This window comes from Aedes albopictus, chromosome 1 (genome assembly GCF_035046485.1).
Source record: "Aedes albopictus strain Foshan chromosome 1, AalbF5, whole genome shotgun sequence".
In the NCBI taxonomy this organism is placed as follows: Eukaryota; Metazoa; Arthropoda; class Insecta; order Diptera; family Culicidae; genus Aedes; species Aedes albopictus.
Genome location: NC_085136.1, coordinates 35317616 through 35336796, shown reverse-complemented (window position 1 = coordinate 35336796; position 19181 = coordinate 35317616). Strand labels below are relative to the sequence as shown.

Sequence of the window (19181 nt, the reverse complement as noted above, 5' to 3'; positions counted from 1 at the left end):
CGAAATCCTTCTTACCAAGCACTTTGAGAAGCTTAATCTTTTCTAATCCCTCCTATTACCCAAGCCTTCGAATGCGAAAGGAGTTGGCTGGAGCTTGATTGGAAAACTTAAGTCTTTGAAAAGAGTTACTTGGTACTTAGAATCGAGGAAGTCCTAAATCATACTGAATCGATCAAACTTTTTCCACTCTGGCACGCTACGGTTCCGAATGCGAGTAACTATGGCAAGAGTCTGAAAAGGCCAGTTTGACACCGATTCAAGTGTGGGCAAGCATTTATTTTCTCACTCTGGTACGCCACGGTTCCGAATGCGAGTAACTTTGGCATGAGTCTAGAAAAATATAAATGCATTGCTATTTTTGTACCGCGGTAACCGGACGGTGTTCGGACCGGTGTCCCTACATCAGGGAATGATAACGCGCACGATTAGGCGGTTAAAAACTAATTTATTTGCGACACGTTAAAACGGTACAACAATTTATCGCGAGACGTAAACAATAACTAATTTACTATGGACAACAATACACAGACACAGAGCACAAACGACAACCAAATTAAAATACATTGATGCGCTTCCATTGCATCGCGCACGACAGTAGTGCTCTGTCTTGTGCGAGCTCAGCGGCGCGGTACACCGCAATGGGGTTGTCCACAACATCTCCCCTCTTAATAGAGCTGGTAGGGGTCGAACCTGACTGGCGGCCTTCGGGTACGTGAAGAACGCCGAGGTAGCTCTACCATTGGTTCCACTTCGATAGCGGACTCGAAATCGGTCGATGTTGATGTTGGCGATGACGAAGACGTAGACGGGACTGCCGGGAGCTCGTGCCGTGGCGTAGACGAGGCACAAGCCGGCTCGGAACCTATCAGGGTAGGCTCGGGACTGGAGACTGACACAGATCTTGGCGCGATCGGCGGTGTGGCTGACGTCGGTGTGCTTGGCGAATGGCTTGGCAAGTTCCAGGCACCCAACAGGATGTCGAGTGGTAGCGAATGCTGGCGAGAGGTGACCTGACCAGCGGATTGCTTCGGCGTCGTGTCAGTGGCCATACGACTCCGGAGCTGGTTGATGTGCGAGCGCAACATTCGGCGGTTCTCGACCCACACGTTGTACATCACGTCTCCAATCTTCTCGACGATTTTACCGGGAACCCACTTCCAACCGTTACGAACGTGGAGTTTGGCGTAAACGGGGTCGTCTCGGTGGAAAGATCTCGGTTGCTTGCTGTCGTTCGATGTGGGCACCGGTGTCCGTACCGGCGGAGGACGCAGAAGTTCGAGGCACGTGCGGATTTTGCGCCCGAACATGACCTCGGATGGCGACTTCTGGTCTGGAAGAGCCCGGTTGGGCGTGCTTCGGTACGTCAGGAGGAAGGTATCCAGTGCCTCTTGCATCGATCCTCTCCCCTCTCGAATTTTCTTCACGGCCCGCTTGAAGGTGTCCACGAATCGTTCCGCCTGGCCGTTCGATTGCGGATGGAACGGGGCCGTCGTGAGATGTTCGATGCCGTTGGTGGTGCAGAACTCGGCGAATTCAGCGCTGGTGAATTGGGTACCGTTGTCGCTGACCAACGTTGCGGGCATACCCAGCCGAGCGAACAACCCACGAAGAATGGAAATTGTCACCGCTGAGGTGATACGGGTTGTCTGGACGATCTCCGGCCATTTGGAGAACGAGTCGACTGCGAGGAGGTAGTACTCGCCTTCGATCGGACCGGCGTAGTCGACGTGGACGCGTTGCCACGGAGCGGTCGCTTTGGGCCACGGCATCGGCGGAGAGTGGGGAGGTGATCTTGCTACGGACGCACACTGCTGGCATGCTCGGACGAAGTCGGTGATGTCGGTGTCCATGCTGGGCCAGTAGGCGTAGCTTCGAGCGAGGGCCTTCATTCGCTGCATTCCGGGATGGCCGCGATGGAACTGTTCCAAGCAGCGCTTGCGATGCAGCGACGGGATGACGAGCCGTTCCGCAAACAAGAGACACCCATCTACCACGGAGAGCGATTCCTGCCTGGATTGGAACCGTTGGAGATCGGGCCCGGCCAGCTTTGACTGGGGCCAACCGTTTTGGACGTAGTGGTAGACTTGGCGGAGCAGTGGGTCTGCTTGGGTGCTTTGCGCGACGGCTCTGAAATGGAGAGGCAACATTTTACGGGAACTAGAAAGAACTGACCTGAGATCTTCATCTAGGTTGACGCTAGCGATAACGTAGTCCTCGTCGGGCTTCACGTGCTGGTTGATCAACCGGGAAAGCAGGTCCGCGTTGCCGAACTTGTGGGTGGGCACGTATTCGATGTCGAAGTCGTACAGCAGTAGATGGAGGGCGAAGCGTTGAAGGCGGTTGGCAGTGTAGACTGGTATTCCCTTCTTGGACCCGAAGATCCGGAGCAGAGGCTGATGGTCGGTTTGGAGTCGGAAATGCCGGCCGAAGAGGATCTTATGGAACTTCGTAACGGCGAAAACGATGGCCAAACCTTCACGGTCGGGCTGACTGTAGCCTTGCTCAGCTTTCGTGAGTGCTCGGGATGCGTGTTGGACGACCTTGACGGTACCGTCGGGGAACTTGTGGCTGATCGTTGCCCCTAGTCCAACGGAAGAAGCGTCGGCGGAAACGATGATCTCCCGCTTCGGATCGTAGTGCGTGAGGAGAAGATCCGAGGAGAGGATTCGCTTGAACTGCTCGAACGCTTGCTGGCACTCCGGAGTCCACTTGAACTTCGCGTCTGCCTTGAGGAGATTGTCGAGCGGGTATCGTAGCTTGCGCATGTTGGGGACAAACTTGCCGTAATAGTTGATAGCCCCCAGGAAGGACCGTACTCCGGAAACGTCGGTGGGAGGCGGAAGCTTGGTGATCGCCTCGATTTTGGCTGGATCCGGACGGAGCCCGCGACTGTCCACGACATGCCCGACGTACTGCACTTGCTGCTTCCGAAACGTGCACTTGTCCTCTCGAATGGTGAAGCCGAACTCTTGGATTCGCTTCAAGGCGGCCCGCAGGTTGCGATCGTGCTCTTCCTCTGTCTTACCGCCGATGATAACGTCATCGAGATAGCCGGAAGTACACTCCAGGCCGGCTAGCATTGTGTCGATGAGCTGCTGGAAAGCACCAGGTGCAACTTTCACACCCGGCGGGAGGCGGTTGTAGGAGTAGAGGCCACGATGCGTGTTGATAGTGAGCAACTTGCGGTGCTGTTCGTCGACTTCCACTTGCAAGAAGGCGTCGGACAAATCGATTTGGCTGAAGACCGTGCAGCCGGAAAGCTTGGCGAAGATGTCGTCCGGAAGTGGAAGCGGGTATTGGTTTGGTTGGAGAGCGCCGTTCAAACCCGTGGAGTAGTCTCCGCAAATTCGGATCGACCCGTTGGCTTTGCGGACTACGACGATGGGAGCTGCCCACTCGGAATAGTCGACCGGAGTGATGATGTCGAGTTTCTCCAGTCGGTCAAGCTCCTGGTCGACGGCATCGTACATTGCGTACGCCACCGGACGCTTCGGGCAGAAGACGGGTCGGACACTTTCTTTCAGCTCCAACTTCACTTTGGTTTTACTGCACAAGCCGAGCTGGTCGCTGAAAACCTTGGGAAAGGTCGACTTGAGTGCAGCGGTAGACGTGGGAGAGCCTGACACGTGACAACAGAAGGTGTCCATGGGAACGGACCAGAGGTTGAAACTGTCCACCAGATCGGAACCGAGCAGAAGAATTCGTTTCTCGGTGACGCGGATCACTTCGCGCCGCGTGCTCTCTCCGATGGTGACGTCGCACTCGAATTCTCCATCGAGCGATAGGATGTTGCCGGAGGCTGTCCTCGCGTTCACTGTGGCCGGCGTTAGAGCTGGGCTGCCGAGTTTCCGCCATGTTTCTCGGTTGATGACGGTGATGTCGGAGGCGGTATCGAGTTGCAGCCGAATGTCCGTTCCTGAAAGGCCAACGGAGACGAAACGGCGGCGCTGCTGCACGCTGCATACGTCGACGACTACCACCTTGCTCGACACGTCGGGTTTCCTGAAGCGTCGGTGTCCTGGTTTCCGGGGCTTGACACTCTCGCAGTATCCCTCACGATGTCCGAATTGGCCACAATCGGAGCACTTGTGATTCCTATAACTGCAGTCCCGGACGTAATGGAGCGCACCACAAAGCCAGCACGGAGTATTTGGCTTCTTCCCGGTGTCGCTGGAAGGACGCTTCACTTCTCGGTCACGCTTGTTGAACCGCTTCCCACCAAACTTGCGCACTGCTTGGACTTGGCCATAAGGAGTGGGCGATTCGATCATCGCGCTGTCATGCTTTAGGTTGAAAAGCCGCTGACACTCCTCGGAGAGTTGCTCTAGTGTGACGTCGTTGTTGTCCTCAATCTTGGTGAGGAGGCGCGTTCGAATCTCAACGTCATTCTCCGACTTCAGGCCGCACACGTAGACCAAGCACTTGAATTGTTCCTCGCTGAGCTTGCCTAGCTCGAATTCGACGCAAGCTTTGTTGACCCTGCATGCGAACGCTACATGATCCTCAGAGGGATTTCTCGCAATTTGCAGGCATCGGTATCGTCGGCTGATTACCGATTCTTTCGCACCGAAAAGGCACTTGAGCTTACTCACCGTTTGCTCGAAGGTGAATTCCTTCGGTAGTTTAGGTAAAATGTAGCTAACATACCTTTCGTGCTCCGCCAAGCCCAATTTCCGCATTAGTAGGCGTACTTTCGCTTCGTCGTCGAGCCTAGCAGCATCCTTCTCGAAAAGATCGTCGTACCTGGAGTACCACGCCGCGAAAGTGACGTTACTTTCGGCCTCGTACCGGAATTCCTTAATGTTGCTCGCCAGGGAATCAAGGATTTGTTCCGGGTTGGGTGGTACCTGAACATTGATTGGCGACGTCATGCCACGAAGGAGCTGTTGCTGCTGGTCGTCGGTATGGTTCTGCCTCTGAACAAGTTGAGCCATCAACTCATTATGCTGCGACAACTGCTGCTGCATCATCTGCACAATTTGAATCAGCAGAGCTTCATTGCCGGTGTGGGGGGCTTGCGGTTGCGGTTGGTGGGGTGGGAAGGGTACATACTGTTGATGCTGCTGGGCGGTAGAAACGGGAATAAACGGCTGCTGCTGGTGTGTTGACACGACGGGGACGTAAATTGGATGCTGCTGCTGCTGCTGCTGATGGACCACCGCCGCCGCCGCCGGGATGATAGGCTGGTTAATTGCCTGGCGATGATTACTCACTCCCGGGGGGTCGACACCATTTCGCGCACTTTCGCGATCGTCGTCAGCCATTTCACTCCGTTTTCGTTTCTTTCGCGCGGGTGACGGAATGATGCAGTCGATTTTTTTCACTGCGAAAATCCACACTCACTCGCGAATTCTCGTCGCCACTTTTGTACCGCGGTAACCGGACGGTGTTCGGACCGGTGTCCCTACATCAGGGAATGATAACGCGCACGATTAGGCGGTTAAAAACTAATTTATTTGCGACACGTTAAAACGGTACAACAATTTATCGCGAGACGTAAACAATAACTAATTTACTATGGACAACAATACACAGACACAGAGCACAAACGACAACCAAATTAAAATACATTGATGCGCTTCCATTGCATCGCGCACGACAGTAGTGCTCTGTCTTGTGCGAGCTCAGCGGCGCGGTACACCGCAATGGGGTTGTCCACAACAGCTATCAATTTTTCCTCATCCGACTAAGTCACGTCTTCGAATGCGAAAGAATTTGACCGGATCTAGGAAGGCCAGTTGATCGCTCCCACATTCGATTTGGACCAATCGATTTTAATTATCTACCACTCAATCCTCCGAGTATCAGTAAGTAGTTTCGGTCGTCGACAGTTTGTTCAGTGCGTTTCTCTTGCCTGTTGATCGGCACACGCGGAATCGAATACCGTCTCCCTTCGCAACGGTACCGTGCATCTGATGTGGTGTGATTACCATCATCGTCGTCGTCATCGTCGCCAAGTGATCGTCGCGGCAGCTGACAGAAACACCACACGGAGTGTAAGTGCCCGTCGTCAACACCCACTATCTAGTTTTTTAGGAACACTTTGGTTAAGCGGAAATCTAGAGCAGAAACCTGCATTTCCCATCTTAGAAGATGGCCTGTAATGTATGTCAAATTCATAAATAGACATTTCCATAACATATCTTTGTAGTCTAGTCACACATAACTGATGCTTGCCATCTTTCCCGAAAATTCCCAGAAGTGGCTTGTGATCCGTAAAGATTGTAAACTTTTGGCCAAATAGAAATTTATGGAATTTTTTTACCGTGCATACCAATGCCAATGCTTCTAGATGTAAGATGGGATATGTTTTTTGTGCGGAGTTCAAAGAGAAGGATGCAAAGCTAATAGGTTTTTCTTTTCCATTAACATTATGGGCAATAACTTCTCCCAGCCCATAGTTACAAGCATCTGATACAACTATAATCGGTTTTGCCGGGTCGTAAAATTCCAGAAAATCTGCATCTAATAACGCTTGTTTACTCTCTTCGAAAACCTTCTGGCATTGTTCATTCCAAACAAATTTTGTATCTTTATGGGTGGTACGCACCTGATAAGAACTGTGGAAAAGAATAGGCCAAGAAACGATCAAGAAATGACTTCGCTGTTAAAATTTCTTGAGCGGTCCGCAGCTGGAAAGAAATGAAAATTGTGTAACGCTCGTAACGCCTGCCGTGCAAATCAAATGGAGCTGTCACTTTTCCTCGCGGAAAAATATTCCGTTCAATTATTCCTCACGGAAAAGTGACATTTCGTCCCATACTAATCAGTTGTCAAAATTCCTTTGGTAATTAGAGCGATTTTTTCTTGAGTGCTTTTCTCACCATCTGCGTACTAGACTTTACGTAGTAGGGCATACAAGCAGCTCAATTTTGCTGATAAATGGGGAACAAACTTCCCGTAAAAGTTGATCAGCCCTAAAAAGGCCTTAAGTTCAGTAGTATCAGAAGGAACCTTAGCTTTTTCTATTGTTAATAATTTGTCAGGCGATGGCAAAAGTCCCTTTTCCGTAACCAAATGTCCTAAATAAATTAAAGAATTGACGAAAAATTTGCATTTTTTATAGTTTACTTTCAAATTAGCTTTTTGTAACCTTTCGAGTACAAGATTCAAATTTGATAAACACTCTTCAATCGTTTCTCCTGCAATTAATACGTCATCCAAATAACAACAGACATGTTTTAAACCTATTAAAATCTGGTCCATAACTTTCTGAAATATGGCGGCACTGGACGATGCGCCTTGAGGTAGCCGATTATACGTATAAAGCCCCTTGATGGTGTTTATCACAACAAATTTCCTGGATCGCTTCGATAATTTAAGTTGAGTGTACGCCCCCGCTAAATCAAGACTACAAAACCATTTACATCCTGCTAGAGACGCAAATATGTCCTATGCTAGAGGTAGTGGATACGTGTTAGGAATAATTTGCTTGTTAATCGAGACTTTACAATCTATTACCATTCTTATATCGTTATCTTTCTTTGGCACTATAACGACTGGGGAGGCCCATTCACTAACCTGTATTGGCGAAATAACGTTTTGTTTCTCAAGCGAATCCAGATGTTCAACCACCTTTTCCCGCAATTTGTACGGCACGTCGTAAGCTTTTTTGAATATCGGTTTATCCTGAGACGAGACTCGCGAAGACGGTCTTCTTTTTCTCCACTTTGTTATTTTTTTCTTCTTCCTATCTGTGTTGACATTATGTTTTGGGCTGGTGGTTCAAACACGTACGTGACCGCATTACCTCACATGCAGTGTGACTGAATCCCATTCACGCACAAAATCATGTTGAGGTGAAATTTTGCATCGCCAACAATCGCCAAGCAAAGTAATCATTGGAATATTTTGCTTTCAATTTATTTTGGACAGTACAGGAGAAGAAAATGCTGCTCGGAGTGAATTTTGGCTTCAGAATTTATCTCGGATAGCAATACTTTCCTCGTTTTAGGTAACGTAATCAAACGGGCTACAACTGACAGCTCAGTTGGGCTGCACTTGACGTTGCTTTTTTTCCTCTTCGCGAGTCTCGTCTCAGGGTTTATCCTCTCTTAGGACAAGATCAGCTTCAAACCCTGTTATTGGATATGAAAAATCACCATCAAAAACCTTAGGAAAACGCGATTTTATGCTGGATTCAATATTACCAATGTCAACATTGCGGCTTGATTTACTTTCCATATCCTTGTGTAACGGGACAGGGAAGGGAAGATAAGGTTCGGAAGGAACAATCTCCACTTAAGCGCCAGGTGGATTCGAGGTTCCACCGTGAAGATGCGTGTCCAAAATCTCTAGAAATGTCCCGTACCCGGCCAGGAATCCTCAGGGCGAGTCCTTTCTTCAAACCTAAACCCGCTTTCGAAACCTCAGCACGACCAAAAACCAAACCGAAAGAATAACTATTAGAAAAAAATATTTACAATTCACAGGGTGGGTTGGTTACCATGTGGATTTCCTTCCCAGAGCCTATTCTACCGTACGAAGCTAACCACCGATCTGAGTTGAACTCCCTCTTTCACTAAAACCGTCAGAAACTACTAGATTAGGAACCACTGCTCATTTACGTTCATGGCATGCGTTTATTTTCTCGACTTATGCATTGATTCACTAAAACAAACTCGAGTTCAATTGTTCAATTCGACCATCATTGTACATTTGGGGGTTTAGGATTAGGTTAGTAGTTTACAATTGGGAAGATCTTACTTGTAGGTTCACTTCCGGAAGTCGCAGCGGTATCCCCCGGAGTCCAGCGGTGGTAAGTGCACTTACTGCGGTGATGGCGTGATTCGGACCGCCACGTGACGAGCTCGTTTCGCTGATACACTTTTTGGTCGGGAACGTGTGACCTCCCGCGGCTTTTATGCAACTTCTTGCGTGCTAGAAACCGCTATTCGCCATCTGTCCGGTTTCGCTTGAACTAACGCGACGACAGCCTGGCCACACCACGTGGTGAATTTCTGTGGTGCTCGTCGTGGCTATGATGTTGCTCTTTATGTTGCCGGAATTATGTACGGTTGCACGGTCACGGCCTCATCGGCATAAGAGTACACACGCGCGACAAGTATAGTTGGTGTTATCACGATGAGTCCACTAGCACGGCCCTAGGGTGGTACCCTCGTTTGAAGGGATCTTCAAACGATTTCACATTAGATATGTTTGCTAATTACCAAAAGTGTTACAAAAGTTACCTGTTCGTGTGGTTACGGCCGTTTTACAATAATCGTTCGAAATTATTTAGGCTGGCTTCTATTTCACCGACTTGGTTCTATTACGCAATATGGCTTCTGCCTAACCATGAAAGAAAGCACACTATTGTATTGGAGTTTACAGGTTTTAGAATAGGTATCTTACTGTCGATCCACGTGTTCAATTCTCCCTTTTGGGATTTTTTTTAGAATTGTGTTTTCACTGCAAATTTTACAAACTAGAAAATTTAATTAGCATAATTTCCTGTTTTTCTACAATAGTTAAACTTTACTTTTCCTGTAATCCAAGCACTGCACTCTATTCTATGCTTCTAGCTTTCACTATCGGACTCTAATCACTTTTACAACTTGGCACTGCCACTTATGACTTGTTCCAACGAGGGTTGAAATTAAAGAGAACCTTCAACTCAATTTCTATATTTCATGTACCTAAACGTCTAAACCCGAGTACATTCGTTCGGCTCCCTTCGGGGCTTCAATTCCGAATTTAGGTAAATGTTTGAACTTCGAAACTCAATTAGTGGATCCTGCAATAACAATCCAGAGACCTGGAACGCATGATTCGTTTTTTTTTACAGTGGAGGCTGATTATTGAAACCAATGTTTTTTTTTGTTTCAAATTATGATTTTTTTTTTTATAAGGATGTTAAAGGATTTTGTAACCGCGTTACACTTGCTTATTGCGTTGATTCCCTCTGAATTTCCAAAGCTTTTTCTCCAATTAGGATAGAAAACGTCCAACCAATTTCTACCAAATAGTGGTACAAACTGCTTTGCACAGTCAAGTATAATTAAACGCATATGTTGTTCAACTTGGTTTGCCGTAACTTTCACCAATATTTCTCCAAAAATAGACAAGTGTTGCCCGTCAACGACGACCAAACGACTGGTGCACTTAGTAGTCTTGATATGCTTGAAATGCGCCCTGTAAACTGCCAAACTGATAACCGTTACCGCCGCATCGCAATCTATTTCCATATCCAGCATTATACCCTCAACAAACACTTTCACCATGCATGGCTTACTGACCTGTCTACTTGCTATCATCATACAAGGATAATCTTCGTATTCATCATCGGAATTTCTTATTTGCAACCGTTTAAAATCGTAGCTATTGATCTCAGCCGGTGCATCATCAACAAAATTTACAGTTTTACGATTTTTCAATTTGTAGCAATTTATTTTAACATAACCTTTAAGTTTACAATAATTACAAATAACATTTTGATGAGGGTTACCTTCTCGACAATTGCGACGATCGGAATAACTAGTTCCTGGCCTGTCAACATAATGATTACGGTCTCGCATATGGTAATCGTATCTGTTGTTATCGTACTGTATACGCTCACGGTTTCTAGGGTAGCTACCCGAGCTAATGCTTCTACTACGATTACGTCCACCATTAGTTCTTGAATTTGATCTGCTGAATCTACTCGCCTCACTCCACTGCGGTTGACTTCCCAATCGATATTTCACCGAATTGATTTCTCGCGGCTCTTCTTCTCTCTCTACTAACTCCTTCGCACGACATTTTGCTAATTCAGTTCTAATCACCATCTGCTCTACCTCTTCTAAAGTCATGTCATCCTTCATAAGTAATTTGTGCTTCAAATCCTGGTCTCTTAATCCAAAAATGATTTTGTCCTTAATTGCTTCATCCTTATGCGCCCCAAACCCACAGTGACTGGCTAATAATTTTAAAGCCAAAACATAATTTTCAGCAGGCTCATCAACACCCTGCACACGCCCATGAAATTTGTGCCTGTGCATCATGTTCGGTTGCACTTTGTCCAATCTTTCCTTTAATTTGCTAATCATGTCATTATAGTCAATTTCCGCAATATCTTTTCCAGGGTAAATAAGCTCTATTTCGTCAAAAATAACAGATCCACTAAGCGCTATGAAGAGATTCTTTCTATTGTTTTCCGAAATGTTATTCAACTGGTATAGGATGTTCATTCGTTTCATATAACTTGTGAAGCTGGACCCACGAACATAGTGGTCCACGCTACCGATCATTGTAGACATGCTGACAATTGAAATATACCAAATGTACTCAAAAACGATACAGAGTGAATTGACTTAGGGAACGTTCAAAAATTACGTCCAACTTTTGGGGGAGGGGGGGGGGTATAGAAAAGTGTGACGGTACGTGTATTGGGTATAGGGAAATTGCGTGACAGAGGGGGGAGGGGGGTCTAGAAATCCCGAAAAACGATGGACGTAATTTTTGAATCTTCCCTTACTTGATCTGTTGATTCTTACTATCCACTCGTTGTTCCCAATCAGTGATGATCGGCTCGTCAAAATTCACATCAGCAACTAGCGGCTCACCTGCTTTTCTCACCCACGTCACGTTCGCCTCACCGACGATCGTTCTCACCAACGTTGATCTCACCAGCTCTGCTTCACTGACGTTACAATTCGCTCTTTCTCACGCAATGCTCACCCTCACTGATGGTCGTCTGAACAAAACCGCTTCTTCTCACTCTCAACCGAATAATCTCTCTGCCGATTCTTACACCACTATTTGCTTCTTCAACTTCACAATTTGGCTCAGTTATCTCCACCACTAGTTTCCACCAACCGCTTCTCTCAAACTCACTAAAATTTCTTTATTGTAATGCCAGCCCAATAATAGCCTTCAATAGCTTCACTTCTGCGCCTACAAAATGGCGGACTAAGTGGGATCCCCGAAATTTGCAATGGCTAATCTGCTTTACATGGACATACGGTCCAACTCATAAAGAATACCGTTTTTTTTTGCTATTTATCACACTTTCCGTCACTTGTTTCTTTTATCTTCACTAATTGCCACACTAGTCAGCTGCAATTCCGATTCTTCCAGCCCACTGACCAGAATTACCAAGCCACGTGTTAACTAGCAAAATTAGCAAACCTGCGCTACACGGCTTTTCAATGCACGCTTCCACTAACCGCTGCGAGGAAAATCAGTTCTTTTTTGTGTCTATTTCACTACTTGGCTTATGTGTGATCGTAGAGTTTCTTTACACTGTTACTGAAGAAAAGACGTCTGTTCCGGTTGCCGACCGTGGAAAAAGTGTTTTTATTTTCAATTCAAACGACATAGCAAAACCAGCCTACTAGATTGACTCACTGCGATAGGTTTTTCAAACAGTCTTACGCAAGGTGGTGAATACACTCAGAGAAATCATCTTTTGCAATTCATTTTATTTAGTTTACCATTTGTATTACCAATCAATCCTCAACATGCTCCCCCCTACCATTATTTTCTTCAAACGGTAACAAACACAACTTAGCGATAGATCTTTTGATTTCTCCTGTTGACGTCCTTAAGGTGGCAACTCGAACTCGTCCATCCGGTCCAGGGTGTACTTGACTTACGCGACCTGTTATCCACGTATAGGGTGGCAAATTATCTTCTTTGATAAGACACAACTGACCAACTAACAAATTTGGTTCTTTACTGCACATCTTTTTCGTCCGTTGTTGCATGTTGTTCAAGTATTCAAGTCTCCACCGTTCCCAAAAATGTTGCAGACATTTTTGGATTTGTTCGTACCTCGTTAACCGATTATAGTTGGTTTGGTCATGATTGTGATCCGGTGGTGCGGTTATCGGACCGCCAGCTACAAAATGTCCGGGCGTCAATGGGTTTGGGTCACGAGGGTCGGATGACATTGGTGAAATTGGTCGTGAGTTCAAGCAGCCTTCGATTTGTTTAAGGAGGGTTAACATCTCCTCATAAGTCGGGATGGTGGGTCCTAACACTCGACGTATGTGTTGCTTGACACTTTTTATTCCTGCTTCCCATATTCCTCCAAATGCTGGTGACCGTGGGGGTATGAATTTCCATTCAGTTCCTTTTGCTTTACAAAACTCTCGAATGTCCGGTGCAACTTGGTAGTTAAATGTTTCGACCAGAGATTTGATTTCATTTTTTGATCCCACAAAATTAGTTGCGTTGTCACAGAAAATGGTTTTGCTCCATCCTCGTTGGCCAGCGAATCGTCTCAGAGCAGCAATGAAATCTGCCGTTGATAGCCCACTTACTAATTCTAAATGAACCGCTCGAGTTTTCAGACACACAAAAAGTGCAAAGTATACCTTGTGTGTCTTTTGAGTCCTGACAAATACTTCTTTGGCTATGAAAGGCCCTCCAAAATCTACTCCGCATGTTTCGAATGGCCTACCTGGGTTTACTCGTTCAGTTGGAAGCTGTCCCATTATTTGCTCTAAAGTTTTGGGGTTGTTCCGGTAACATTTCATACACTGATGAACTACGCGTCGTGTAAGGCTGCGTCCATGTATAGGCCAATATTTCGTTCTCATCGCATAAAGAAGACCTTGGCTACCTACGTGCAGATTTTCCACATGAAGATGAGCCGCAAGTAGCCGCGCTAGATTGCATTTGGATGACAAAATGATCGGGTGCTGTTGATCGAAGCTCACTCCTGCCGACTGTATTCTGCCTCCAACGCGAAGAATCTGTCGATCATCTAGAAATGGTTGAAGCGTTATGAGCGAGCTTGAAGCAGGTAACGGTTTATTGTTTAACAGTAGTTGTGTTTCTGCAGCAAACTTATTCTGTGCCATTCGTATAAGGCACCACTGTGCTTCTTCGAGTTCCTGTATAGTTAGCAGCCCTTTCGATCTTGTCCTAGGATCCTTTTCACAATTCCTTTTAAAGCGCAGGCAGTATGCTGTCACTCTTTGAAGTTTCTCAAATCTAGAATATCGGTCCAAAAGTGAACAGTCCATTTTGTTTTGAGAACTTTTCTGAGGAATTGTTTGTTGCTGATCTCGGTTCACTAATGTTTTGATAGTTTCGTTTGTCCATGTTCCACTGGGTTCGCTAAGAAACGCTGGACCGTGCCACCAAATCGAACTCTCCGATAATTTCTGTGCAGACGTGCCTCTTGAAATAAGATCTGCTGGGTTTTCGACGGATCTTACATGATTCCAATGATCAATTGCTGACATTTCGTTGATTTTTTTCACCCGATTGCTAACAAACGTTGGTCTCTTCTTTGCTGGGTTTGAAATCCAATCTATCGTAACCATCGAGTCAGTCCAGTAATAGATTCCGTTTATTGGAACCGTTAAGGTATCCTTGACCTTTGCCATAAGTTCTACTAATAGAGTCGCTGCTCTCAACTCCATGCGTGGGATGGTTGTATCTTCTTTGTTCGCTTTTTCGCTGGACGGAGCAATCCTTGACTTCGAACAGATTAGGTTGACCAGGATTCTTTCGTTGCAAATAGTTCTGACGTAAACCACCGCACCATAGGCACGTTTAGCGGCATCTGAAATCCATGTAGCTCCACCAATGTACCCTTGATAGGCACATGTCTAGGGAAACATATTTTTTGAATTCCATCGATTTGCTTACAGAACCAAATCCAATCTTTTTCAATTCGCACGGGAAGCTTTTGGTCCCAATCCAGTTTCGTTGACCATATGTCCTGTATGAATAGAATAATTTAATGAAGTTTGAATGGTAATACAAACCATTTGGACAAGTTGGTTTATTTCTTACCTGCATTATTAACTTTCCATGCAAAATGATAGGACTGATAACTCCGAGAGGATCGAAAATTTTTTGCACTTCCGATAAAATGCTACGCTTTGTGATTTTTGCATTCACGTTCACATCCACGCTAAACCCGAACAGATCAGATCTGGTATCCCACTGCATTCCTAGAATCTTAGTCGAGCTACTATCTACGGCTTCGCCAACAATGGACGGTTCGTTGGACTTCCATTTATGTAATTCGAAGCCCGCACTTTGCAGAATTTCCCCCAACTCCTCCTTTGTTTCTATCAGTTTTTCAGGTTCATCGTCGCCGGTAAGCACATCATCCATGTAAAAATCCATTATAATAACCTGACATGTGTGTGGATATCGGTTCTCGTATTCTATAGCAAGCTGTCTTAGGCAGCGTGTTGCTGCAAATGGAGCCGAGCATGTTCCATATGTGACGGTGTTGAGCCGATAAGTAGCAATAGACTCTTCTGGCGAAAACCGCCAAAGAATCAACTGCAACTGGCGATCTTCATCATGAATCAAAATTTGTCTGAACATTTGCTTAATGTCGGCTGTCATTGCGTATCGGTGACACCGGAACCTCAGAAGAATGTTGAAAAGCTCTGGTTGTATTGTGGGTCCACTCATCAGAACATCATTCAACGAAATTCCCGTTGACGTACTAGCGGATCCGTTGAATACCGTTCTTAACTTGGTTGTGCAACTGTCCGGCTTAAGTACGGGATGATGTGGGAAGTAAAATACCGGGTCATCAGTTCTCAGTGTGCCTTCTTCCACTTTCTCCATATGACCTGATGCCAAATATTCTTCCATGAATAAGCAGTAATCACCACGAAGCTTACTATCTTTTTCAAAACGCTTTTCTAACTTCAGCATCCTGTCCAGCGCTGTGGACTTAGATTCTCCAAGTTGTTTTACACATTGCTTTGTGGGCAGCTTCAGCACGAATCTACCCTCGTTGTTTCGTCTGGTACTATCCACAAATAGTTGCTCGCACGTGATTTCCTCATCTGTCCATTCTCTAACTGAGAGATTGACAGTGTTTTCATTCATGAATCGATTCAAATTTCCTCCATAGTTTAATCTTGCTACGTTACCTCCAACAATCCACCCTAAAACCGTATTTTGGATCAACGGTAATTGTTCGCCTAAATTGTATTAATCATTATTATTCGAATAGTTCAATTTTATATTCATATAATTACCTATTTTTATGTTTCCATTTCGCAGTATATCGAACATTACGGATACACCAAGAAGCATGTCAACAGGGCGACTCAAATGGAAATCCGGATCAGCCAGATTTATGTCGGATAACTCCCATCCATGTATGTCCACATCATGCTCTGGTATTGGTCCAGTTATTGTCTCGGTTACTAATGAGGAAATTGTTTTGCAATATGACGAGGATCTAGCTCTGAAGAACACCGATGTTTTTCCTATGACTGGCTGCACCTGCTGACCGAATCCGACTACATTCAATTGAGTTGAGCTGATATGGCCTCCCAGCTTTCTTACGAAGGATTTTGTTACGAAGTTTGATTGCGAGCCAGTATCCAGCAGTGCCCGACAACAGATGGATAAACCGTTAGAACCGCGAACCAAGACCGACGCAGTGGGTAGCAGAGTTTTCGGAGTTGATTCATGAAAGACATCTTCAGCTACTGTAATAGTTTATTTTAATGAATGAGGCATACCTTTTCCAATAAATTAGTGACCATTGTGTGATTTGAAGTTTACTCACTGTTGTTTCCCATCCGGACTTTGTGATTGTAGCTGTTGAACTGAAGTGGTTTCTGACGGTGAATTGAAGTGTGGTGTTTATTGTCACATTTAAGACATCCTCGATTCCGGCATTGTTCGGCTGTGTGGTTTCGTTTCAAACAATTGAAGCATAAGGCAAAGCGCTTTACCAATTTCAGTTTTTCATCGACCGATTTTGCGTTAAAGTTGCTGCAGCTTGAAAGTGAATGATCCCTACCACAAAGGACACATCCGTGCATCTCATTTCGTCGATTGACCGTAAGTGCGCGAACTTCTGTTCTCGGACGTTTCGCTGGATATGGCTCTGAATCTTGTCTGGACTGCAAAGGTATTGCGTCTAAGACATGACTTCTTTCACCCACGAACTTTTCAAGCTGCTTGTAACTAGGCGGTGTTGTTCCTGAAGCTGCCGATTCCCATTCACGGCGGGTATTGGAGTCCAGTTTGTTGGCCATCAAGTGTATCAATACTGCATCCCAAGACTCCACTGGTTGTTCCAAATTTTGTAGACACCTCAGATGCTTACGGGCCGAGTCAAACAGATCTCGCAACGCCGGGGCCGATTCCACCTTAACTGGTTTTAGTTCAAAAAGTTCCCGGGTGTGTTTCTGGACAAGCAGTTTTGGATTATTATATCGTTGTACAAGAAGCTCGTAAGCAATCGCGTAGTTTGCTTCAGTGGTCGGTAATGAGTCGATGAGTCCGAGGGCCACCCCTCGCAGAGACAGTTTCAAGTACTCGAACTTCTGGATTGTCGGGAGGGAAGTCCTTTGGTGGATTAAGGAATTGTATTTATCAATCCATTCCAACCAATTCTCCCCTGAACCTCCAAAAATAGGAAGATCAACTGTTGGAAGTCTCACTGATTCTCTGTTGAATTCGCCCGACCTTTGTGATTTCTTGCTGCTGATCAACTTCTCGAACATTGTTAAGCCCGATAAGTATTTCACCTCTACATCTGGTCGGTTTTCCACCTCATCGGGGATACATTGCTCCAGCGTATTCTGCATTTGGTCGTATGTTTTGTAACAATCTTTGAGCATGTCTCTTCTGGTTTCCAGGAGAGCGGTTTCATGTTCGAAGGCTTCTACTGTGTCAATGATTTGCGTGAGGCGTATAATCGCATGGTTCCGCTGAACTACTGCTCTGTCCAGCTCTGACTTCAAGATGGCGTAGACTGGTTGTTCCTGGTAATTCTTCATCGTCCCATTCTCGCCGTTATCACCAGCTATCGTTACATCGGAAGTATCCATGATCTGTACCGCTGCTGACCAATCCGGTTCGAAGGACCAGAAAATGTGTGATCGTAGAGTTTCTTTACACTGTTACTGAAGAAAAGACGTCTGTTCCGGTTGCCGACCGTGGAAAAAGTGTTTTTATTTTCAATTCAAACGACATAGCAAAACCAGCCTACTAGATTGACTCACTGCGATAGGTTTTTCAAACAGTCTTACGCAAGGTGGTGAATACACTCAGAGAAATCATCTTTTGCAATTCATTTTATTTAGTTTACCATTTGTATTACCAATCAATCCTCAACAGCTTAAATTCTTCTCAACTCGTCGTCCACTTATAATGTTCAATATAAATTACCAATTGGAGTTTCTTCTAATAGAAGTAAAAACACGTCTGCTTCGTTAGTCTTCCAAATTACAAGAGATCGAACTCGATCTAGGTTTATTCACTTATCGTTCACTTATCGTTTCCTCTCTATGCTCTCATAACTCTCTCGAAAGGGTTTGGCTATTTTCCCGATCATAACAATTATGAATAACAATATAAAAGCCATAAGCCTCACACATGCATTTTATTTGTCACGACAAATCGAAATCATAAGATTTCAGACATAAATTTTATTACTGATGAATGCCATAAAAAGTATGTTTGTCTCCTTTATTAATTATAAGTAACGACAAATTGCAAAAAAAAAATATGTACAGTCGACTCTCCAGGTCTCGATATTGAAGGGACCATCGAGATAGGGAGAGATCGAACTGAAGAATCAATTTGTAATGCACACTAGATTAAAAAACTCTCCGTTACTAGGAAAACCCAACAACAAACAGATGTCACTCTGCCTTCCCATAATGTTTTGCACCTAGGAAACGAGGTCTAGTAACTTGTGAAAATGGACATATCGACATATAGAGAGAAAATCTAGAACAAAAATGATCGAGATCGCATCGAGATAGGGAGATATCGAGAAAAGGAGGTATCGACTTGTAGAGAGAAAACATGTACGTAGACTGAAGGGACCGATCAAACCATCGAGATAGGGAGAGATATCGAGATGTATAGAACATCGACATGTGGAGAGTCTACTGTAGTTGCACACATAAAAGGTATACGGAAAATCGTCTCAGTGTACACTCAGAAATAAAAGTATACACGGAATTACTATTATTTATGCATTTTGTATCCGCATCTCTGTCACTCTCTTTCTGTTTTCATGCTATCTGCCGTTTAGCCTGGGTTGAAGAGAAGTGTTTCGTCAACCCAGACGAAGCACCAGATAGCATGGAAACAGAAAGAGAGTGAGAGAGATGCGGATACAAAATGCATAAATAATAGTAATTCCGTGTATACTTTTATTTCTGAGTGTATCGAAACAAAGATGGGTAACAGTATAGTCCACTGCACGAATTTATTCTGGCCTGCTTACTCTCACACCAAATTTG

The 19181-nt window shown here is 45.4% G+C and overlaps 2 protein-coding genes across 3 annotated transcripts; both read right to left on the bottom strand.

Moving 5' to 3' along the window:
* Positions 1 to 425: 425 nt before the first annotated feature.
* On the bottom strand, positions 426 to 5661 carry LOC134284874 (uncharacterized protein K02A2.6-like). The gene has a single exon (XM_062844348.1). The coding sequence runs from the start codon at positions 5262 to 5264 to the stop codon at positions 666 to 668; it is 4599 nt and encodes a 1532-aa protein (XP_062700332.1). The 5' UTR covers positions 5265 to 5661; the 3' UTR covers positions 426 to 665.
* Positions 5662 to 14422: 8761 nt separating this feature from the next.
* Positions 14423 to 16052, bottom strand: LOC134284873 (uncharacterized). 2 transcript variants are annotated; one of them, XM_062844347.1, is made up of 3 exons: positions 15945 to 16052; positions 14731 to 15887; positions 14423 to 14656 (listed from the first exon to the last, which is right to left on the bottom strand). In XM_062844347.1, the coding sequence occupies exons 1-3, from the start codon at positions 16000 to 16002 to the stop codon at positions 14423 to 14425; spliced, it is 1449 nt and encodes a 482-aa protein (XP_062700331.1). In that variant the 5' UTR covers positions 16003 to 16052. The 2 variants fall into 2 exon arrangements, with proteins under 2 accessions (XP_062700331.1, XP_062700330.1); XM_062844346.1 differs by having other exon boundaries at positions 14488 to 15887.
* Positions 16053 to 19181: the final 3129 nt, after the last annotated feature.